The sequence below is a fragment of the Festucalex cinctus genome, chromosome 6, assembly GCF_051991245.1.
Source record: "Festucalex cinctus isolate MCC-2025b chromosome 6, RoL_Fcin_1.0, whole genome shotgun sequence".
NCBI classification, from domain to species: domain Eukaryota; kingdom Metazoa; phylum Chordata; class Actinopteri; order Syngnathiformes; family Syngnathidae; genus Festucalex; species Festucalex cinctus.
This window is the reverse complement of record NC_135416.1, coordinates 26696535-26721315: the sequence shown is the minus strand read 5'-3', so window position 1 is coordinate 26721315 and position 24781 is coordinate 26696535. Positions and strand designations below refer to the sequence as shown.

The 24781-nt window shown below is 39.7% G+C and overlaps 1 protein-coding gene across 9 annotated transcripts in view; it reads left to right on the top strand.

Moving 5' to 3' along the window:
• Nucleotides 1–16256, top strand: part of LOC144020088 (axin-2-like) — a 371050-nt gene extending 354794 nt beyond the window's left edge. For all 9 annotated transcript variants that reach the window (XM_077523139.1, XM_077523136.1, XM_077523137.1 and 6 more), the window contains 7 exons: nucleotides 2134–2274; nucleotides 4150–4571; nucleotides 5458–5607; nucleotides 5705–5938; nucleotides 6028–6102; nucleotides 6856–6981; nucleotides 14636–16256. In XM_077523139.1, coding sequence (XP_077379265.1) covers nucleotides 2134–2274; nucleotides 4150–4571; nucleotides 5458–5607; nucleotides 5705–5938; nucleotides 6028–6102; nucleotides 6856–6981; nucleotides 14636–14762 — 1275 coding nt within the window. In that variant the 3' untranslated portion in view covers nucleotides 14763–16256. The remainder of the gene's footprint in view (nucleotides 1–2133; nucleotides 2275–4149; nucleotides 4572–5457; nucleotides 5608–5704; nucleotides 5939–6027; nucleotides 6103–6855; nucleotides 6982–14635) is intronic.
• Nucleotides 16257–24781: the final 8525 nt, after the last annotated feature.

Below are 24781 nucleotides of genomic sequence, written 5' to 3'. Positions count from 1 at the left end.
AGTAAAAATATTAACATTTACATTAAGAATTGAATACATTGCAGTTACACTAATAATCTGTTTTATTTAACATGGCCTTGTAAAAACAAATAATAATAATTTAAATCAATTACAACTACAGTACAGGCTGTGTAAATAAAGTGACAAAAAAAACTGATACTCACGACATTCATAGTTGTGACATCCATCCATCCATCCATCCGTTTTCTTAACCGCTTTTCCTCACAAGGGTCGTGGGGGTGCTGTAGCCTATCCCAGCTGGCTTCGGGGGGGTGGGTGGATATCGATATATCGATACATGAGTTTGTGTATCGATATTGGGACATGAAAAGGCGTATCGATACGATATCGATATTTTGAACCCAGCCCTAATAGTTTGGCTTTCATACCTTTGTCAACAAATCTTTTAACGGTAATATCATACAATGCCGGTCTCTCTTGAACCAAAGAGATAAAGTCATCTCCCGATCTTCTGTCCAGAGATATTGTACGTTCAAATGCAGAGAGTACAGCAGGGCGACGATGCGCAAAATGAGCGAAAAAAAAAAATAGTCCAGGCTTTCCATCAGTACTGTTTATCCGCGTTCGTCACTTCCTCTTCTTGCCCCGTGCACTGATTCGCTAGCTAACAGCCAATCACAGTGATCAAATGCCCCAACGCCAATTCAACATGTCAAATTTGCTGGACGTATTCCAACTTGATCCGACTTTACAACAGTAATTTATACACTGATCAAATGGCGCATGCCATCGGCCCAACGCTGTCCGACTCCCGACGTCGGATTGCTGTATCTAGGCCTTTAAATTTATCATTTCTGTCTTGCAATGCACAAAAAAAATGGTGATTGTTGTTGGAGTGTGGCCACTAGCCAGCCAGTTCATCACCATCTCAGCACTGTCACATTAAGTCCAAACTTGTTCCTGCTGTTCAGTGTTGAACTAACAACAAATACCGACAAGGTACCCAAATAAACTTTTAAATACAGTAAAAGTATATGGAGTGTCAAAACCTCTGCTCGTTTCATATATGGAGATCTGTTACAAGCAAAAATAAGAATATCTCAATATAGTGGATAAGTTTCTGTGCTTTCTCTGTGTATGTAGTTTTGCTGTTTGCTCGTCATTTCCCCCCTCCTCCTCGCTTTTCTCTGTCTCAGTCTCTTTTTTTTTTTTTTTTTTTACCCCCCTTACCCACTTGCACTCTTTTAATGTTTCCCTCCTGATTTGGAGATGGCTCTGACTCCCATGATGTACCAGCCCTAGGCAGGGGGGGCCCCATGTAGGGCTGGCGCTCCTTTGCCAGCAGCTTCACTCGCCTTTTTTCTTATCCCTTCATCGTGTATACAAAGAGATGAGAGAAGCAACAAAAAAAAAGAAAAAAAAAAGAGTAAAAATCAAGAAAGCTAGTGTTCCAAATAACAAAAAAAAGAGGGGATACATATATTTAAAGTAGGATAATGTTACTAGAGTATCTTTGAGCTGCCCTGCATGCAACTGAGAAAGGAATTACTACTTTGCCTGAGATTTTGCTGCTATTTGACTCGTCTTTCCTCTTCTTGGCTTTGTCCCACTCTCTTTCTTTCACCACGGCCACCTAACAATTGCACATCTCACTCCGTATTATATTCATGCTGTTAATTTTGCCCCACTTCTCGCATTTTCTTTCCTCCTTTAACTCGCTCCCTCTTTTCCGTCAATATCTGCCTTTTATTCGGAGGTTTAAAGCTGCGTGTCCCTCCCACTCCTAGTGTGCGTTTGATGTTTGACAAGGGCCCTTTGAAGTGTGCTGACTTCAGACGGTGCCTAGCTGATGGCTTGGTTGGGCTACAGAGGGTGCAGGCAGGGGGCCTCGCCTCCAAGCAATGAACCAACTGCTACCCAGCAGCCTGGCACTGCCAAGGGCACTGGCCATGGGGAGATCTGGGGTGTGATGGGCAAGAAAGAAGGTTCAGGTTAGCGAGGGCAAGGGCATCTGGATCATGTTTTTTTGGAATAGTTTCAGGATTTTTGGAACAGGACTGGATTAGGACAAGGGCAGCGGATTAATGCGCCATATTGCATCTGTCGGGAACACCTCGCAGTTACACTAGCTCACATTAAACTGTCCTTCCCACTGCGTTGCTCACCCTGCAGAGGACACATCGCCTGCCTAAAGAGATGACCCCAGTTGAGCCTGCGTCATTCGCTGCCCAACTCATAATGCGGCTTGAGAAGCTGAAGCGGGAGCAAGAAACCATGAGCTCTTTGGCGGAGAGGCTTCAACAGATCCAAGAGGTAATGACACACACAGCTCACTGATAACGATACCAAGTACCAATACCACGAGTACTTTTATACATATAATTTCCACCAAAAAAAAAAGGAACAAAACAATGACAGATATTGTTAAAGAAAGACTTATTAATACAGCCCCACTCAACTAAACACAGCATTCTGATTAGTACAGGAAGTCCTCGAGTTACGGCTGACTTTCGTTCCTATGCTGGCGATGTAACCACAATTTCGACTTAAGTTGGATTTCACCGTTAAAGTCGATATTTTCATCAAAATACTTTGTACAGTAATTAAAAAAACAACATATTTGCGCGACCCGGAAGAGACGGAACCAATATTTTGTGTTTCCGCATGGACATTCATTGCTGACGGATGGCAGAGCGGAGCTAAAGGAGACTTAAACACGGTAATGTGACGCGCCTGATGGCGAGCTGACCTGCTCAAGGTCGTCCATTGCTGGGAGTTAACAACACAACTTTAAATTGGAGTGATTATTGTGGGAAATTAAGGTAAAAGAAGGTGATACGGACGAGGTACGGGCACGGTAAAGTCGAAACGATGTATGATGTAACTCAAGGGCTCCCTGTATTGCCTTTGTGGAATACGAGTTAAGCAGTAAAATACACCCTTTCTAATCCATCTCAGGGGGTGGTTGTTTTGCCACTTTCTCGACTGAAAATGACATCACAGTTGCTCAGGGCTCAGGTAACTGCCAATCACGGCTCAGATTCACAAAACAGGTGAACCGTGATTGGTCATTACCTGAGGTATGAGTAACTGTGATGTCATTTTCAGTCGACAGTAAGAATCAAAATGGCCGCCCCCTCAGATGGATAAAAACAGGTGGAACTCCTATTCCACAAACACAATAATAATCAGAATGACGTGTTTAGACTCGTGGGGGCACATATAACATATTGAAATATTCACAAGAGGGCCGCCGTGAGTACCGATCCATTGAAATAATGCTGGGTATACCGATAACTGATATTAGCACTCGCCCATCCCTACTTTTCGTGATTATTTCACCAAAGTCATTTAGCAAAATTATCTTATTTCCTCGATTCTCTTCATCCAAACCAATAATCTTTTATTAACATCTGCAATGTTAGTAAAAACTGAAATACAGACAGTCTTCTGCCGAGAACGAAAATCATCACGTTTAGTAGCACAATAGCATAGCATGTGCGTCTAATGTTTTCTTCTTTGCTGTCTCACCCGCTCCTTCGTCATCTTGTTGTACGGTTATTGTTTGTTTTTTTGCTGTTGTGACGCAGGAAAGAGATACAGACAAGATGCTAAATATAGGCGTAATGATTACAATTTGAAACAGTAATACTACATGTCTTAAACTGTTAAACCGTTACATTCTTACTAGTGAGTCGACAGTACGACAGTAGTGCTTAACAGACGAGGCGTTAGGCCAGATTTGGTGTGTTGAAGAACAGGGATGAAGTCAAGAGATTTACAAGTTTGCCTACTTCTCTTTCCCACTCTGTCCTCCAGTATTTCATCCAGTGGAACTTTAAAAAAGTTATGTTTCTAGATACTCTTGAAGTTTCTTCAAATAGTTAGCACTTAGCTACTCTCTAGTGGCATGTTCGCTGAATATGTGTAGTGCCAGTCTCTTTGTTATGCATAGGCACACTGTATTATAGATGAAGCACACCCAAAGCCTGTTAGCGATGATAACAGTGTGGCAAAAAGGAAATTCAAATCATGTTACGCAGGCTTTTTACTCTCTCTGACTTCTGAGGACGACAGATATAAGTTGATGTAAGTTGAAACATAAATTCCTCAGCTTGCTGCCTTTCCATGTGCGACTTTATATGTCTCTTGAAATCCTTGATTGTTTTTATTTTCCTGTCTGCCCAGGAGGAGGAAAAAGAGGAAAACACAGATCTCACCAGCAACACATCCCTCCATCACCCTCTACTTCCATCTGGTAGCCAATGCGAGGAGGACCCCCAAGCTATCCTCGATGATCATCTCTCACGGGTCCTGAAGACGCCTGGCTGCCAGTCACCCGGCTTGGCGCGGCACTCGCCGCGCTCCCGATCCCCAGAACGGACAGGTGCCTTGCTATCTTCAAGCCACGGGTCCATCTTTGGTGCTTATCCTGGCTCTGCCAAAGCTCTGATGTCAGGCCGGCAGTCCGCAAAACACACCCATCACCACTATATCCACCATCATCATGCTGGGCCAAAGACTAAAGAGCAGATTGAGGGTGAGGCAGCTCAGCATGTTCAGTGCCTCTGCCCTCCAGGAAGCGCCAATTACTCCGACTTTACCCCCCTGTGAGTATCGACACGAACATGTCGTCAGTTGCTGTCTGCATTGTATTTCACCAAAATAAATGCTTCTCACTATCTTGAGGACAAGTCAACACCTTCCAAAAAAGTCTTGACAATAATATGTTCTATGCAGCCCCCACTAGTCTAAATATGGTATATTGGTTAACTCTTTTACTGTGAGACGTTATCAAAAATAAAAAATAAAAAAATAAAAAAATAAAAAAAACTTTGATAATCTATGCTTGATAGGCTTTGATCGTTCACAAAAAGAGATACAATGCTTCCATCTGCTGGCCATAGTTAGAGTGTTTTTGATTCCACAACCCATTGACCAGGCAGTGCTGCACATAGATGTTGCACTGAGAAAAATAAATAAAATAAAAAAACTTAGTTGACGTCATTTAACGTTTATGGTGGCATACGTTGTAATTTTACTGATCGTTATTAAACATTTTTGGCGGTCAAAGAGTTAATATTACGTTAGTGGAAGCAAAATTCAGCAGGTTTTAATTAATAACAGAAGGCGGCCATTTTGCCACTTGCTGTCAAGTGGAAATGACATCACAGTTGATCGGATAACAGCCAATCACAGCTCATCTTCAGAAAACAGGTGAGCTGTGATTGGTCGTTGCCTGAGCTCTGAGCAACTGTGATGTCATTTTCAGTCGACAGCAAGTGGCAAAATGGCCGCCCAAAGATGAATAAAAAGGGCTGGATTTTGCTTCATAATTCATTTTCCACAAATGTAATATTAATCAGAATGTCATGTTTAGACTAGTGAGGTCACATATAATATATTATTGTCAAGAAATGTTTAAGGTTGACCTCCCCTTGAAGAATGTTTTTTTTTGAATAAGCTCTTTCTTGACCCGCCTCTCTCTTCCATTAGTCGCTGCAGCACTTTGTCAAGACGGCAAGTCAGATCCTCCAACGAGGGTTTGTCGCCACCACGCCTTCCTCTGGATACCACTGACCGATCTCAGAATGTTTGGCAGTGGATTCTGGAGAGTGAGAGACAGGGCAAACACAAGCCTCACAGGTAGATGTCTGTCAAACCACAATGGCATCTACAGAACAGTAATATCTTGAGTTCATACTCACGTGGGACTTTTTTTTTAATTTAAATTTTTAAATAGCTACCCCGGCTTTAAGAAGCCCAACCCCATCGACTTCAAGACCCTGCCTGCTCGAACTCACTCCTTATGGGGTGGGGGTGGCATTGGTTCTGGGACTAACCTTCGTGGGCACCACCCTGGCCATCCGTTTATCCAGGACCCAGCCATGCCACCGCTGCCCCCACCCAACACCCTAGTACAGCTTGAAGAGGCCTGTCGTAGACTGGAGGAGGTCTCCAAACCACCAAAACCGAGGTAGGAAGACGGCAAGACTCAGATATGACATGGGAGCCATTTCTCATCAAACCAGTGTGAGTGCTCATGATCATTTTTCTCTTGAAAAGGCATCCAGTAACTGCTGTCAGCCTCAGAGACCAGAGCCATCCACCCTCAGCCAGTTCTGGACTCCAAACGGTCGAGTAAGGATTTCAATCTTGTTCAATTCTATTGTCTTAACTTGGTTTGTTTCACACTTGTTTAAAGACTTAAAGACTAGACTCCTTATTTCCATATTTTTACTCCTCATTTCCATTTTTTTCCAAGCATACTACTTTCTAAGAGTCTTTATTATTATCCTCTCGAGGGCCATTTCCAAGAGACTGCTTTTAATAAAGACTAGGGATCTTCAATACCACTTTATTTAAGACCAGTACAAGTACACAACTCTTGAGTAGTCACTGATACTGATACCAAGAACCAATACCACTAGTACTTTTGATACATGAAATTTCCACACACAAAAAAAAGAGTTAACAGATTATTTTAAAGGAAGACCTACATATATACTCAACAAATATATAAACATAACACTACTCTTTTTGCTCCCATTTTTTTATGAGATTAACTCAAAGATCTAAAACTTCTAAATCTGTGATAGTGAGCACTTCTCCTTTGCGAGATAATCCATCCCACCTCACAGGTGTGCCATGTCAAGATGCTGATTAGACACCATGAATAGTGCACAGTCAGTACTGACTGGTCTTAAGATTCCACATACAACCACCAAACTCATCCATCTCACATTCATCACTGGAAATGAACAAAGATACTTGTTAAATTGCCAGTTGTATTTATAGAACTTTGGTATGTCATCCATCGGTTGCCATTTTCTACTCAAAATAAATCTTACCAAATGTACAGATAGTTAAATCATGTCTCACTTTTCTACCCAGGTCCAATGAACTAATGGTCACCTACTTCTTCTGCGGCGAGGAGATACCTTACCGGAGTGTGATGAAGACCCACTGTCTCACATTGGGACACTTTAAAGAACAGCTTAGCAAGAAAGGCAACTACCGGTAAATACACCAATCATGTTCACACTGCACATACTGAACACAAGTGAGAGTCAATATTTTTCAGATTTTTGTGTCAGAGGCCTGATCGGCACTTTTCTATTTTTCCACTTGGAGCAAAAATGTAGATTTGTCACTCAAACCATGCAGTGTCTTTCTCACTGATATGATTGGTCATATGCTTATAAGGTAAGAATGCAGTGTGAAGTACTGGAGCTTTTTAAATTGAAAAGACTGGGCTGATCCGCTGAAGGGGGTGGGGGTTCTTCAGCAATTTTGTTTGCACATCTGGTACTGATTTCCATGGTAAGGCAGCCTTAATAAAATGGCTTTGAAGCCTGATCCATTTTATTTTGTGCACAAAGACTTGAGAGGCCTTCAAATTCCTCTTCCCCATTCTTGCATCAGGCATTAAAATCAAATGTTGCAAGCACCTTCTTCTGTGGCTCCCGCTAATGATAGATGAAGAAATTCTTAAAAGAACCGTGCATTTAATGAAATGTAGTGGCCAACCAATGAAAAAAAAAGTGAAGATTTCTGAGCACATACATGAGGAGCTGTACTGCTTTCTGCGCCGTGTGCATGAGTTTGCAGACACATCTGTTTGTTAGGAGCGAAACGAGTCCGTGCACCCTGCTAACCCGAAACTCTTTAGCAAGAGCAAATAAGAGGGAGGCGGACATGAAAAGTTTGGCTTCAATGGCAGCAGAATGTGTGGAGTTGGTTAATTTGGACATGGCAATGGTACAGCAGAGAACAGTATGCTGCAGCCCTGCCAGACAATATTGGTGCCAGATGTTGCAAAGACAGAAAAAAATAAATAAATCTACCACATAAAACATGTTCCAATGGAAAAGGCTCCGTCTCTCTCTTGAGCACTGAAACAAAGTGATGACTTTGAGGCATTTGTGAGGATGTAGCTTTAAGCTGAATCCAGCCATCTTAGACAGGCCTTACATTTTACTAATGAAGAGTGTCGGCGAAGTCTTAAAAAAAAAAAAAAATGGACGAAATCATCACAACTTTCACGCTCGAAGCACCTTTACTTTTTTGTGCTCACCCACGTACATGGGAAAATTTAATAAAATGTCTTCACTTGACATCTTTGTATTGCAAGTGTGAAAATTGGCTAATAAGTGTCAGTAATGGTACATGTAAAATAGAGTAGAAATGAGTAATTTTTTTTTCCATTACAAAGCTTATCATTAAATCCCCTCCTGCTGATCTGAGTCTGGCTTGAAAGTAGAAAAGAGAAATCATTAGGAGCTTTGGCTTCACAATCACTGGGAGCAAACTAACCCTGGGAGTTTTCTCAGCTTGAGAGAAGAAGAGTGGGATAGCGAGGTGACCCATGACCTCCCGGGTAAAGCCCCCTCGGGCTCTGCCCAAATCCAATATGGTGCGCTCACTCACTGAGTCAGGACAGCCTCCATCCAATCCACTTCACCGTCCTTTTCAGCATTTTTACTCCCCGCCCTTTCTACTCACTTCTTGCTGGTGATTGGTACACTCCCGAGTATGGAAGCATGGAACTGCCAATGTGGAATACATATTTTGGACTGGAAAATTATGTTTAAACTAGGGGTGTCACGCGATTGCAATTTTTAATCGAAATTAATCGCATAATCACAATTAATCACAAATTTGATATGTTCTAAATGTTCAATGAAATGTACAATAAAATGTTTTTTTTCTTACGTTTTCATAATGTTAACATAAAACTGAAAAAAAAGTTAAGCTAATAGAAATATGCATCTTTTAGTCATTTATACAGTAATTTCTTAATAATTCTTAAAATTACGTTAACATTAAAAGATGTACCGTACTGTAAAAAACAAGGGATATTGATTTGTGTTGAGGTCACTTCTCTGCCACTAGATGGCATAAGTGCATTTGAAAGATGTGACAGCTCAGTGATTTTTTTTCTTCTTCTTATGTTAAGAGCTATCTAAATTTTAACATAAAATACATTGTGAAATTCTGCACATTTTTAGAATTGCAAAATACAGCTTGACCCCAGTCTCCACAAATATATGCATTATATTAAATTTATTGCTGCTAAATTTTGACGTGGACGTGTCTGCTGAGTTCCGCCAGTACAGACTTTCCAAGTAAGGGGCAGTCATTAATCGTGTGTTAAAAAAAAATAGTGGCGTTAAAGAGTTTAAACGCATTTCTAAGTATGTTCAACCGTATTTGTAAATACATTCAAACATACTTGAAAATATGTTTAAACCTGGATGTAAGTACGTTCAAACGTATTTGTAGGGTAAATGCTAAGAATTTTGTCCCTCCCCAACCCCGTGGCATTGTGGGGAAAATGGAGAACGGAAATTATGCACTGCAGACATAAAAATAAATCATAAAAATTGTAAATAAATGTTGACTCAATTTATAAACATATACGTATAATGTATATGTATAATGTATAACGTATAATGTAGACCTGTGCGTATAAGTCAATACACCGTGGCATTATGGGGGAAAATGCTAAAAAAAATAAATGTAGCATTTAGCACAACCAGTACATTTGAACATACTGCGAATACATTCAAACATATTTGCCTATCAAAAATATTGACTCCACATTGGCAGTTCCACGCTTCAGTACCTGAGTGCCTGTTCGTGCACATAAGTGAAAAACATAACCATATGTGCTCGGAGTGCGCTTATGCAGACTCTGAGGCACCTGAAATGTCAATCTATGTGACAGAAAAGGCCTACATTTGACGCCAAGTCCAATTAGAAGGCGAAGAGTTTGGGGGCAGGGGCAACTTAAGATAGCTTCTAATTAACCCTTCATCTTTAATAAGAGGTTGCAAGAAGATAGGCATCTGTTGAATGGCCAGCAGTCCTGACGAACAAGTGGACGAACAGAGCCACGTGCGCGCGCACACACAGCTTGGATTGTGTTTAAATTGGGGGGGGTTGAGCCGTGTTTGTGCAGCGGTGTGAGGTGGAGTCTCTGCCTTTGAAGTGTGCAGTATGCCATGAAAGCGATGACTAAGTTGCTTTGAGCACGAGCCGTTTCTGGCTCTCTTGTGTGTCTGTTCGTGTTTGATTTGGACGAAAGAGAATTTAGGGCCAGTGTTTAAATCAGGGGTGTCAAACTCATATTAGCTCAGGGGCCGGATGGAGGAAAATATATTACCAAGTGGGCCGGATCGTTAAAATAATGGTATATAACTTTCGCCGTCAATTATACGCTGATTTTCGCTATTTGTGGGCAAGCCCTAAATTACGGAGCTCAACTGTAATCATACTGTTCCAAAACATAACATGAATGCAAATGTAACGCAGAAACACTTTGGCTGTATGTGTTCTGGACGTGTTAAATCTACCTGTTTGCATATATATTGTTCCCAGAATGCATTGTGTGGCGCAGTTAATGCATTCACTGAAGCGAGCCCCTTCGCTCCCGGCTGTTTTCCTGGATTTTGACTGATTTTTGCAAGGCCCACAGAATATTGTGTTCTATTGTTATAAAAACATGGAACTTACCAAAAGAAAGATTAGTGTCTCTTCTTTCATCAGGGAAAATAAAAGTATATTTCTGTTTGAGTTTGAGTTTGAGTTTGGTTTATTAAAAGGACAGTGTACAGTAACATTAAAAAGATGGCTGCACCAGATTTAGCAATATGCTAATTTCCATCTGTAGTCCTCATAAAATAAAATTACATAACAGTTAAAAACTACATACATACAACATACGGAGCACCAAAATTACATTCAACTAACATATGAAGTGTCAGATACACAATACAGCATTGTTAAATTACATATCCTATAAGATAAAAGAGGCAGAATTATACACAACATCAATTTACAAATCTATAACACGCGTAAAATACATAAATCGTAGAGGTAGTAGTTATGTTTGCTATTGAAGCAGCAACAGTTATAGTTGTGGCTGTGTCCATCAGACGGTACCCACTAGGGTATCGTCTGATGGACATGTACCCAAGTACTAAAAATGTGGACAGGACTGATATTCAAGGAGCCAGCCTTTGACTGCGCGTGAAAAGTTATTAAAATTGATGTTATTTTTCATGTGGTCGGGGAGCCCGTTCCACTCTTTAATAGCTTTATAAGAAAAGACTGATTGAGAAAAAACAGACTTTCTTATTGGGATGTTGCAATCACCCCTCACTGCAGACCTTGACACCCTGTTTGTTGATTGTGATCGCAGATTTACAAATGTTTTTAATGGGGGTGGGGCTGCGTCATTAAGAATTTTATGCACCAAACAGATATTAGAATACCTGATAAGGTTATCGAAGCTTAACATATTATGTTTTACAAGTATATTACAATGGTGGTGTCTCATTGGCTTTTTATCAAATATTTTTAGAGCTTGATTATATAATGTTCTGAGAGGTTTTAAAACAGTTTGTTTAGCCTGAGACCATGATGACAGGCAATACAAAATTTGTGAAATAATCATTGCATTGAAGTATGATTTTGCTGCTTCCAAGGATAAAGCATCCCTAATATGTTTAAAGTTTGAAATATTAAATTTTAATTTACGGCATACTGCTTTAACATGATTATTAAATTTAAGTGTAGGATCTAAGGACACACCTAGATATTTAACCTCTTCGACATTTTGGATCATAAAATTATCAGCAAATATATTTGGGGGAGCGTTTGGGATTGTTCTGTTAGAGAAGTACATAGCAATAGTCTTCTCTGTGTTCAGTGTGAGGTGGGACTTGTTCAGCCACTCAGTTGCTTTAGTCATTACGCAGGATAACTTAGCAGCAACTGAGCTTGCATTAGGACCGTGAGTGAAAAAAACAGTATCATCCGCGTACATCAGGACATTTACGTCATCACAGACAGAGGGAAGATCATTAATATACAAGCTAAAGAGCAGTGGCCCCAATACATGGATTACCCCTGTAGTGCATGGTCTAGACTGTGAGATTTTATCATTAATTTTAACACACTGAGATCGGTCTACAAGATATGATTTAAACCAGCTAATGGTGTTTCCAGAAACACTGAGTGATTAACAGTATCAAATGCCTTTCGTAAGTCCAAAAAAATGGCACCTACCACCCCTCCCTTATCCAGGCTGAGTTTAATTACCTCAAGAAGGTAACAACAAGCTGTTTCAGTCGAATGTTTGGGTCGAAAGCCAAATTACATAGGATGCAACATATTTCCATTATCAAGGTGCTTAATTAGCTGTTCAGCAACAATCTTTTCAATTACTTTAGAAACTATCGGGAGTATACTAATAGGTCTATAATTCTTAATATCCTTTTTATTTCCTGATTTAAAAATAGGAGTTACGATTGCAGATTTGAGGGAGGAAGGAAACACATTTTCTCGAAATGATTGATTGATTACATGTGTTATTGGGCCTAAAAAGACATCTTTATAGTTCTTTAATAGAAGCAGGTCAAGTCCCCACGAGTCTTTGGCTTTTGAATTTGGAAGAGATGAGATAGTTTTAATAACCTTATCTTCATCAACACATTCCAAGTCCAGTGCGCCTGTTAGAGTTGGCTGAAGTCCTCCTGAACCACATACTGTAGTCCCAACAGACACTGCGGTTGATGTTAAGTGTGGCTCTGTATTTGAAGGTTTGCTCAGCTTGAGGATCGAAGACAGAAAGTAGTCATTAAACATATTTGCAACCGTTAGACTGTCCTTTGTAGTAGTTTGCATTGTAGATGTAAGCGCATCATTGCAAGAATTAAGATGAAGTTCTATGGGTCCAGGTTCAGTCTTCCGTTCTCTCCCAGATAAATTGTCAATACATTTCCATATCATTTTACTATTCCCTTTGGCTTGTTTTATTATTTCAAGAAAGAAGTCAGCTTTGGCTCTCCTGAGCTGGCCTATTACTTTATTTCTGAGGCTTTTGTAGATCAGCCGGTCAGTCCCCAACCTTGACTTAAGGAACTTTTTAAGAGCTGCATCTCTATTTTTCATTAGAAGCCATAACCTCTCGCTAAGCCATGGTAAGGTTCTCTTGCTTTTAAATTTTCGCTGTTGTATTACAGTAAATTTAGAAAGGATTTTAGTTATTGCATTCTTTAGTACACCACAGGCCTGCTCGGTGTCTTGGCCACTAACTAAGTTGTTTCGAATAGTTGTTTTTATTTCAATATCCAAAAGCTCCCTGTCACGCTTTGGGATAAATGATGTAAAAGTTTTTCCTCTATTTTGATTTCTATAACGGGTCTTCGAGAGTTTCCTTGAGACTAACGTTAGGTTATGGTCTGATAACCCTGTTATTAGATTATAAGTTTTATTAACACGATCTGGTTTATTAGTAAATATTAAGTCTAGTAATGTTTTTGTTGAGCTGGTTATTCGAGTTGGATTCTTAATCAGCTGAGTTAGATTAAACTGTTTAGCAAGAAGCCTCATTTTGCAGGAGCGTGTATTATCTAGCCAATTTAGGTTGAAGTCACCCATAATAATAGTTTCCTTATTGCTGCAATCTTTAAGAACATCCTTTAACATGTCAAAAAATACTTCCTTCGCATTTGGTGGCCTATATAATATTAACACATTAAAGGACATTTCAGGGGATAGGCTGTCTGTTTCCGTTTTTCAGCAATTAGCATTAGAATATAGCTAAGTTTTATCATGATTCACAAATCTCTTTTAAACTGCGGGGGAAACAGGTTGTTGCAACAGGGCCCTGGTTGATCTCTTATACTCTGCTGCCACCTGCTGGCCGTTTTTGTAATAGCTACCATTGCTTCAACAGTTGTTTTTTTTTCAACAGTTCTCTTAAGTTCAGAGGCTGCATCTGCATCTGCTCTATCATAAAAAAAAGAAAAAGAAAAAAAGTATGATACGTCTTTGGAACACTGTTAATATTTAAAATAGATCATATTTATATGTTTTTGGGAGCAAATGAGTTATTGATGTTATAAGGATGTTAATGCTTGTCTTATCTATTGTGTTACCAGTAATTAATGTGTGTCATATTTAACATTTTTATGTCGGTCTATGATTTAAAAATCAATAATAATAATAGTAACCTTATTTATTTATTGATTGAATTTTTATTTATTATTATTATTATTAATAATTTAATGTCTGGTGTAATAACCTTATTTATTGATTGATTGAATGTTTATTTATTATTATTATTATTATTATTATTATTATTATTATTATTAATTCAACCTCTGGTGTAATAACCTTATTTATTGATTGATTGAATTTTTATATTATTATTATTATTATTATTATTATTAATTCAATCTTTGGTGTAATAACATTATTTATTCATTTATTGAATTATTTATTATTTTATTATCTGTTCTTATTGCTGCTGGACATGTCATTTTCCCAGAGGGAGCCATCCCAAAGGGATCAATAAAGTCAAATCTAAGTCTAAATAAATAAACAAACCGTAAAATAATGAATCCAGGACGATTCCCCGTACAAGCTGCATTGCTCTTCTGCTTGTGAAATTATAAATTTATATGTTTGATTGTGGCCAGCTGATTAATTGGTCCGACATTACAAATTATTTTTTACTTTACAAAATCATCTCGCGGGCCTGATCCGGCCCGCGGGCCATATGTTTGACACCCCTGGTTTAAATGGATGTAGTTGCGTCGTCATATCATGTCAGGTATTAACGCACAGTGCATTTTGTCATGCTTTCTTTTTGTCCCCACAGGTACTACTTCAAGAAGGCCAGCGACGAGTTTGAGTGTGGTGCCGTATTCGAGGAAGTGTGGGAGGATTCCACGGTCTTGCCCATGTATGACGGCAAGGTCCTGGGCAAGGTGGAGAGGATGGACTAAAAACACAAGCAGCATCCTTTACGCCAAAAGCTGAAGTCCCGGAAACTTGAGGAAGAGAGTCTGCAATGGACTTTATTTCTACAAACGATTCATATTAAGCTTAAAAAAAAAAAAAAAAAAAAAAAAAAGAAGAAAAACAGAAAGTTAATATATCCAGCACAAGGAGTGATTGAAGGAAGATGAGCCAATGAAGTATGCCTAATCCAGAGGAGGCGCTGTCCCTCCCTGACTTTCTCAACCAACCAGCCTTAGAAACACAAGGGAACAATACGAGAAACTTTAAAAGACCAATTGAAAGGGGGGCGGACCCCTGACCACTTCTTGAATATATAACCACTGTTGTGATGCGTATTGAGAGACTGTTGTACGTTTACATTGACGCGGGTCAAGTGCAACGGACTAGCAAGTGGACTGGAGACGCAGCACGCCAGCCAGCCTATGCTTCAGCTTATTACGTAGTTAGTGTTCATACATGTGAATATACATATGTGCATATATGTATACATACATGTATTTAGATACGTTTTGTCACAAGTTGAAGGTTTTTATTGAATATTTATTGAGAAGAAAAAAACAACAACTCCTTACCCCTTCCAACCTTGTTTTCCTGCCCTCTCCCGATTTCCAGCCAAAAGGCAAGCTGCTTTGAATGTTGGGAGTGGATACTGTGGTGAAATTGTTTGGAATTTTGTTTTGTTTGATTTTACTACACACAAAGGATGTGAAACTAGCCGAACACGTCCCCTCGCCTTGTTACTCCCTCTGATCCAAACTGGCATCCTTCTGTGATCTTGCTCAAGGCTTTTAATGGTCAATCCCAGTCTTATATGCTGCTGCAAGTTTGAAATGCTCCTGGGGTCACTCTGGTGTTCCCGCCCCCTTTTGCCAGAGCTCCCTTTTTTTTGTGTCCTTAGGCTGGCAACAGAGCTCAATTTTTGTGTTGTGCCTTTGTTTATAAACCGGGCTTTGCGCAGGGGGATCCAGACCCGGAACACAAGTTGTACCATCTAATAATGGCCGTGCGTGTTTACAGCTCACACACCAAAATGATTTGAGCGAACAAGAACAAGTTTGAGGGGTGGGCGTGAACTATGAAGAACAATGGCTCTGATATCCTTTGAATGTTGCTGTAGTGATTTTGTATTTAACACAACTCCTGTATACATTGTAATTATGCATTGCAAAGTATGGATACTGACACACGTGTTGCACATCAGGAGTATACGCTCAAAAACAACACTTATTAGAACACACTATTGCTGGTGTTTTAGGAGTACAGCGCCTGTGCCTAAATGGATGCCATACCATGTGCTACCCTGTTTCAGGGTTTTAATATATATCCCTTGGTTTTCAGAAGGGTTTTTATGTTGAAAAGATATTTTTATGCTTTTAATGATATCATGTAATCATGTTTTGTTTTTTTACACCACAGCCTTTTTTTCATTCTATCAAAACTGTAAATTATACATTATATATAAAGCGTTTCATTTAAAGATTTACATGGACCTATAATTATTGTAATTATTGAGAGATGTAGCCTTTATTAAAGTTTTATATTTTTCAAATGAAGTGTGTGCTTGTTTTTCTTTCACAGTTAACATTTATTTTAGAGCTGTCAAACGATAACATTTTACAATTTTCTTAGAATCTTGATTAATCACCATTAATCACTTAAAGTGTATGGGACAGCTCAGGACATTTTTTAATATGTTGTTAGGAACGATATAATATACACGACAAAATGAGCGGCTCGTCGAGTCAAAACATATTAAAATAGTATTTCCTTATTTTCAAATTACCCGCGCAAAATCTAGCCATTGGCGCGCCCCAGCGACCGAATCGGATATGACGTCAGCGGAAGAACGGAAGTCAGTGTCTTTGCTTTGCCGCTGCAAGCTTACGACTGCTGTGTGTTTTATCATCAACTGAATTTCTACAATGCATTCTCGTTGCGTGGCCGGATTTTGTTGTGATCGAAGGGAGGATGGCGTGAACCTTTTTCGGTTACCTAAAGATGCAGTTGTTGGCGAAAAATGGACAAAGCAAGTACAACGGACGAGAGATAAATGGACACCTGACTCCAACGTCAGTCTTGTACAGCGCACATTTCGAGGAAGACTCGTTTGACCCGCTCCCGGTCCTGAAGCTGTCACTTGGCTATAATGTGGGGTAAGAACTACAATCTAGAAAGTTAACAGCACTTATTTTAGCAGCTCATGGCAAAAATAACCACTGCCAAATTAATATACAGTCAATGAAAAGGTACTAATTTCTAATGAGGAACTGCTAACTTTCCATTTGTTGTCTATTTTATTTTGTATTATGTATTGTGCTGTGCATCTGTGTTGAAGGCATCATGCCCAAGTTAGCAACAATTTAAACTTTGTTTCAGATGGTGGATGAGATGCTTATGGTGTGAGTCGAAGGAAACTGCTACACAGGTGACATGTTTGGAAGATGATTTGGGTGATGTACCCGGTGTTTGCATCCAAAATGTGAGTAAATGTACTGTACAATATACATGATTGATAACACACCAATTTATGGAAAAACAAATTGCTCACCCCACCTAGTTTTCTAATTTGTCATGTACATGTAATTTACAAATGTATTGTGCATTTTTCAAAGAATAAAATGACCTTATAGGTGTAAATATTATCTGCATTTCAACATAGTTTCTTATTTAATATTTTTGATTTTTTTAAGGGGAAAAGAAGCTTTATGTCAAGCCTTGCCCTCAAACAGAACCGTAGCAGTCTCAATTTGAGCTAAAGGACATAAAAAGGGTAAGGATAGTTATTGTAATAATTGGTTTTGATCATCTCAAACAACATACTTTGCATGGTACATGTGTTTATGGAATCATATTTTCAGGAGTGCAGACAGTTTGGTCCAGGCAGGGCTCTTTTGGTGACCGTGGAAACCCAGACTCTGCATGCAGAAAATGCACACCAGATCCAGGATGTTAGAAAGGATGGGGACACTAAATACACTGTGTCCTATCCCAAGTACAGTACAGGAAAGGAGCATTTACAGGACTGTCTCAGAAAATTAGAATATTGTGATAAATTCCGTTATTTTCTGTAATGCAATTAAATAAGCAAAAATGCCATACATTCTGGATTCATTACAAATCACCTGAAATATTGCAAGCCTTTTATTATTTTAATATTGCTGATTATGGTTTACAGCTTAAGAAAACTCAAATATCCTATCTCAAAATATTGGAATATTTCCTCAGACCAAGTAAAAAAATAAATAAAAAAAAGCCATAATATTCTAATTTTCTGAGACAGTCCTGTATTGTGCGCAAAGTCCTGGGGCAGCCAACATTTCATATGTATTTTTTATTTGAAATATCTACATCCACAATTAGAATTCAACAATCTAATAACAACATAGTGGGAAAAAGTAGGAATAGAAATGAAAGTTAATTCTAATTACTTTGCATATATGTACAACACTATTAAATAATTCAATGGGTATATTATTATGTACAGAATACAGAATATGTGGAGGATCTTAAGAAGATTGTGGAGATCATCTGTCAGGGGGCCAATCTGGATGAGGACACACTCCTTGAAGAGCTGGCGGGCGCTGGACCAGGAAGTGCAGAACGCCGACCACTGTGTGCACTTTCAGAAGCCAGACAAGGCAGAGGCTGTGCGGTCATACAATTCGCACTTTACTTACCGTTAACTTTTTCAGTAGAGTAGTAGCTGAGTTTTAGACATGACAATTTCAGACTCGGATATTGGATTTTGTGACCAATTGTAGGAAGCGCACTGAGCTACTGACTTTTTATTTTTTATTTTTTATTTTTTTGTGGGAGATGAATCACTGAATAGTTTGATGACTCGCAAGATACAATTTGTACATTTGTAAAATAAAATTGTAAATGTATAGGCATAGCTGATTGTTCTCTATTTGTTCATTTATACTTTTGGATTTCGAGGTATCCTTTGTAGTCATTCGATGGAAATGTTCTCCTTTTTCCTGACACTACACAAGAAGGAATGGGTAAGCGGTCTGCAAGACTTCCACACTGAGGGAGACCGCTTTGAACGCCCAGTGATGGGTGATGCACTGGTTCTGCAATCTGCTGCGCTCCGGACTCTGACAGCAAACGCTCTCCTTCATTGTTACCATTGCTACACAGTTACCACAGGAACACCTGCAAAGCACAAGCAACTTTTTTTTTTTTTTTTTTTTAAAGCCATTTATAACATTTACTACAAAGAATTTGTTCATTATTTGAGAAATACTTGGATTATCTATTTCAAGCACTTCAGGAGAAAAAAGTGTCATGCATCTGACTGGTATGAGGTCAATTTAATTTCCAAAATGCATGTTGTACCCCTTTTCCGTTGTGAATTGAGTCTCACAGAGGTTGGCATGTGGCAATGTAAAAGGGGCAGTGGTGGCTTCACTTCTTACGACAGCGAGTAAGCAGCATTTAGTTTATGGTTTGAATTTTAAGATGGATAATAAGTTCTATTTTGCTACTACCAATATAAATTAGCTTTTTACTATAACAAGCATAATAATTTGAGTGTATTGGACTAAACCAAGCTACATTTTGGTCACAAACCGTTTGTTATTTGGCCTTTCAAAAATATAAACAGCATTGTTAGTCCATAATTTCCATTTTAAAATAAAGAGTAAGATTTACCATTCTGTGTTCTGGAGCCTGCCGATGTCGTCCTCTACCTCGGCAGTTTGAAACTGGTCACAGCCACCTTCATTGTATGCAGACGACCGGACACAGGTGCACCTGCACCTTCATCAAGGAAAGGCTCAAACCGACACAGCTGGATACATTCCTGGGCTGAAATATCTTCGTCTGAAGACTCCTTGTAGTCGGGAACGTCAAATTCCAACTCTACATTTAATAGCGAGTCAGAAAGGACCTTACTATCCGTGTAGTTCTCCATATCCTCGTATTGTGTTCGCCAACTTCCGTACTCCCGCTGACGTCACGAGTGTCAGGCTCGGAAAAAGGGGGCGCCGCCAGTGAGCTGCCATGTTTTGGAAATTCAGGAAAATATCTAATTTTTACAAGCCCTTGTCATTGCGTTTTTAACACGGAAATCATTGAAATCGTATTATTTGTACTTGTATTACTTTTTTTATTTTTTATTTTTTTAAATACTTTGAGGGTGACTTTTTTTCGTGTCCCATACACTTTAAGGCTTTTTATCAACATTTGTGGGCCGCCAAATTTGAAAAGCACCAGTTATGTGTATTTTTTTTTCAACATTTAAATGAATAAAACTGCACCATCAATTAGCAAATAACATAAATATCAGTAAATTAGGCACTATAAAACACAGAAACAATGCCAAGTGTCATGCTGAGTCAAAGGTTTTAAGACAATTTTAAAAGTGGATAGAGAGGGGGATTGTCTAATATTTAATATATTTAAGCCCATTCCAGATAGAGACTGGCAACAGAAAAGTCTCTGAACCTCCTCTGACCTGAGGGGTGGAGGAGCTCAGAGAGGTAAGGTGGGGCAAGACCATTTAGAGATTTGCTGACAAACACAAGAAGCTTAAAACATACTAAATTTCATGGGCAGCCAGTGAAGAGAGGTCAGAATTGGGGTTATTGTGCTCCCTCATATGCGCACCAGTTATGAGCAACATCATTTTTGACCAGCTGGAGACACTTGAGGCAGGTCTGGCTGACTCCAAAATGTGTATTACAGTAATCCAGCCGAGATGAAACGAAGGCCTGATTTACAGTTTCTACATGCTGCTGAGAAAAGAGAGGTTTTACCTGAGTAAGCTGCCTAAGATGAAAAAAAAGCTGGATTTGACAACAGCACCAATTTGCTGGTCCAATTTAAAGTCACTGTCCAATTTAAAAGCCAAGTTAAAAGAAATGTTGGCTTTAGAGACGGCAACAAGGAGGCTCAAGTCAGCTGTCAAGATGCACAAGGGCCACTGGGACCAAAGACCATAACTTCTGTTTTCTTTTCATTGAAGTTTAAGAACTTGTGTGCCATCCAGAACTTGATCTTCTCCAGACAGGACAAAAGTGGCCTCAATGAGAAAGTGTCCTTTTTGCTCAGCGGGACATCGATCTGTCATCCAATTAGCAGTGAAAAGAAATACCATGTACTGTAGTCCTAAAATGGAACCTAGGGGCAGCAACAATGAAAACAGCAGGAGCCCCAAAATAGAACCCTGTGGAACACCATAAGACAGTGCTATTACATGGCAGAAGCATATCGGTCTCACTGGAGTTCATACAGGAGCTTGGCGCATGTAAAGAACATTACTGTGGATGATGTAAAGTTGGCTGCTGTAAAGGGTGCGACAATCAGTGGTACGTTAAGACACCTTTTAACCCTAGATCGTGTGTGACAACTTAATTGGATGGGACAGCTTGTCACGACACACTGTAAAATCTGTTACATGCAGTTGTTCATTGAAAGTAATAATTTCCATTCAAAACAGGATACATTTGATTGTCAAAAAATCCAGTTGAGAGGCTTTTTTTTTTTTTTGTCAAGTAAACTAAACTAGCTCTAGTGATAGTGTCCGCCTTGAGACTGGGAGGTCTAGGGTTGACAACTTTTAATTAGGTTGCTACTGACAAATTCTGTTATTTTTTCACTGAAAATCAGTGAGTGTTTTATGCCAGGATCCCTGTATGGTATAATGAGAGCCGAGCAACTTCATTGTTTGCATCAATCATTCAGAGCATATTCAGTATCGTGAATGGTGACTTGCAGAAGTTAGGTTTATATTTCACTGCGATTGTTTTTTCTTGTGTGCTTTGCTTTCATTTCTTTGTTGATGGTTCTGACAACATGATGATGCAGACCAATCTTGGAGTAGCAGCTGGAAAAATATATTACGAAAGAAAATTTATATTCACATTCTTACTAATGAAAGTTTCTCCCACACATTTCATACTTATTGGTACAACGGTTCTTAACACACTTTACTGAGGTGTGGCAGCGCAAGCTTTTTGTTAAGTAAAATCCCGTTTGGACCTCTCTGCCTCCTCACCCTGCTTCCTCGCATTTGATTTGGGTCCACAATCACACCCCAAACATAACAGCATCACTGTATGTGATGTTCTACAAATTGCGCATGCATGTGTTGTGTGTGTGTGGCTTGACTGATTTAAATAAAAGTTTTCCCACTCACTTGAACATGTGATCGTGTGAACATTATAACATGAGGACTCACAGGAATTCCAGCGATGCCAACTGTGTTAGCCTGGACGAGACGTGTTGGCGGTTCCCAATTGCAATACGTCGCTTTGCATCACATTTTTTTAAATCCATAAAAAGGTAATGGCAGACCCAGCTTGCTATATAAAAATGTCGTCCGCGGTAATTCGGCAGGCAGGCGAGCACGTTCTGGCTAGCTACCGCGGAAGTAGATTCGTATGTCAAAGGACCCGCGTCTGACCGCCCCCACCCCCATCCCGATCGTCATTGGCTAACTTTAGCTGTCAATCTAAGTCAAACGTGAAAGGAAGTTTCTTCACGTGACACCCACCGACTCATTTTATTGGCTATTGTCACTTGTGAACCAACGGGAGCCGCCGTGGTCCAAAAATGGCAAATATGCCGTTTGTTGCATTTCGTGTAAGAATTGAGAATTATTTTACGGGACTTTAGCCGTCCCGTACGGGACATAACAACTTAGCCCAAAATACGGAAAGTCCCGGCTAATACGGGACAGTTGGCAACCTTAGGGAGGTCGTGGGTTCAACCCCCGGCCGGGTTATACCAAACGACTAGAAAAATGGGACCCATTTGCCTCCCTTTTTGACACTCAGCATTACGGGTTGGAATTGGGGTGTTAGATGACCAAATTATCCCTGAGCGCAAGCCCCTGCCGCTGCTCACTGCTCCCTCAGTGGATGGGTCAAATGCAAAGAATGAATTTCAACCTATTTAGATGTGCGTGACTATTAGTGGTACGTCTTGATTGCGTGCTCCGGACGCGTCAATTTTTTGGCCAATCCACACCGGCTCCGCACAGCTGAGGTCCGGCAGCTCCGTCGCCGACCACTTCCCGCCGTGTCTCGCGTGACCGCGCGCGATCATGTGGCATTAAAACAACGACAAACACACAGAAAGTCTGTACTCAACAGAGAAGCAGAAAGAGAGGTGGACTTTTATTATTTTGTGGCTTTCTACCTCCAAGATAAACCTTTCCTCGTCCATGTTCGCTGGTGTCTAAACCGTGAATGAGCACCTAGCACGTTAACTCCAGGCCCACATCTATGCCCACATCAGGTTTTGCTAACATGCTTGCGAAATAGGAGCTGGCGAGTGTTTTATCTTGAAAGGTAACCGGAAATTTATTTTGAAACTGCGTCGGTCTTCCTGTCCCGCTCGATGTGTTTTGTGCTAGCTTGCCATTTGCCGGAGGCCTACCGCTGCGGCATCTGGCAAAAATAGAAAATCGGTCTATCCTTGCGGAAAGGCTGCGGCACGCTGCAGCTGAGACGCAGTCGACACGCAACGCACACGCAAGCGGTGTAAACTGCACCATTCGAATGAATGTAATCTAATTGCTTGCGTTGCCGGAATGCACCGCAACCGCATCCGGTGTAAATCCCGGATCAGGTAACCAATCACTGCTCAGCTTGTGAATGTCACATGACCAAACCTAGAAAACAGGTGATTGACAGCAAGTTGCAAAATGTGTTTTTAAAGGTACCGGTACTTAATTGTATGTGAAAAATAATGTAAAGTATCAAATTAATTGTAGACAAAATATTAACTTTTTATTGCTATAATGGGCTAAATAAGTGAAGTCTCTCTTTATGCAGGGTTATCATTTTTACAGTGCACCTGCTTGACTTGAAGACCCAGGAATTGCATTGCTGTGTTGACAATCTCTGAACTGTGGCCTGAGGTCACAGTTTGTTTAATCATCTGATCAGCTGTGTTTTAAAAAAAATGTAAGTTCAAACTCAACCGATTTCAGTTTCAACTCAACTTTATTCATAAAGCATTTTAAAAAGAGCCTTGCTGCAAACAAAGTCATGTGCACGTTAAGTTAGAGTGATTATTTAATATTTAGCGGCTTTTGTACAAGTGCATTCATGGCTATGAATGTCTACAAACATCACTAAAATCAAGGCATTGTAATTGCACATATTAATATTAATGTTTCAAAAAAAAAAATCAATTACAAAATCATTAAGCCACAGGGTATGAAAAGCATGTAGAAAATGCAGTAGCTTAAAGTCCAGATGTTATTGTACCTAACTACTTCACTGTAATTTTATAGTTCTGTGAAAATGTTGGACTTGTCTGTTTTAGTTAGTTAAATGAATTAATTTTATAAATTTTATTGCCATAGCTAGTTTTGAGATGAAATAACATGAAAGACCTTTTCAAGGACCATTTTTTTTGGTAAAAATTAGATGCTTTTCTCCAAATTAGCTTCTTACGGTAATTGCTTCATACTTTAGGAAATAAAGAATACAAATTCACTTGTAATGAAGTTGGAATGTTGCATTAAACATGAATAAAATCAGAATACTGTACAATAATTTTCAAATCATGTTATAACCTATATTGAATTGAATTCACCACAAAGACAAGATTTTTAATGCTTAAACTGATAAACTTTAATGTTTGTAGTAAATAATCATTAACTTAGAATTGTACGGCTGCAACACGTTCCAAAAAAATCTGATTCCGTTTGGACATTTGTTGTACCAGTCAAGGCTACATGATAAGGCTGTATTGTGGCTACAATGAAACTGCTGTCCATACGCAAAATGGGGGTTGGTGGTCTGGTTCCTGGAGTGCGGCTGGCGTGGGCCGCTCTGCTTGGTGAGCTAGGCTGGGCAGCGCTCTGGAGTCATCAAAAACTACAAGTGCTGGCAACAGTGGTGTGCTGAGCTGACCAGAATCGAGGCAAAAATTGCTTGAAAGCAGTGGGCCGAATGCGGGCCGATCTACTCTTCTGGAAGCCAAAACATGTGTGAAAGTTGATCCGAGGTCAGCGAAGACCCTACTGGTGAAAGAGAAGAAA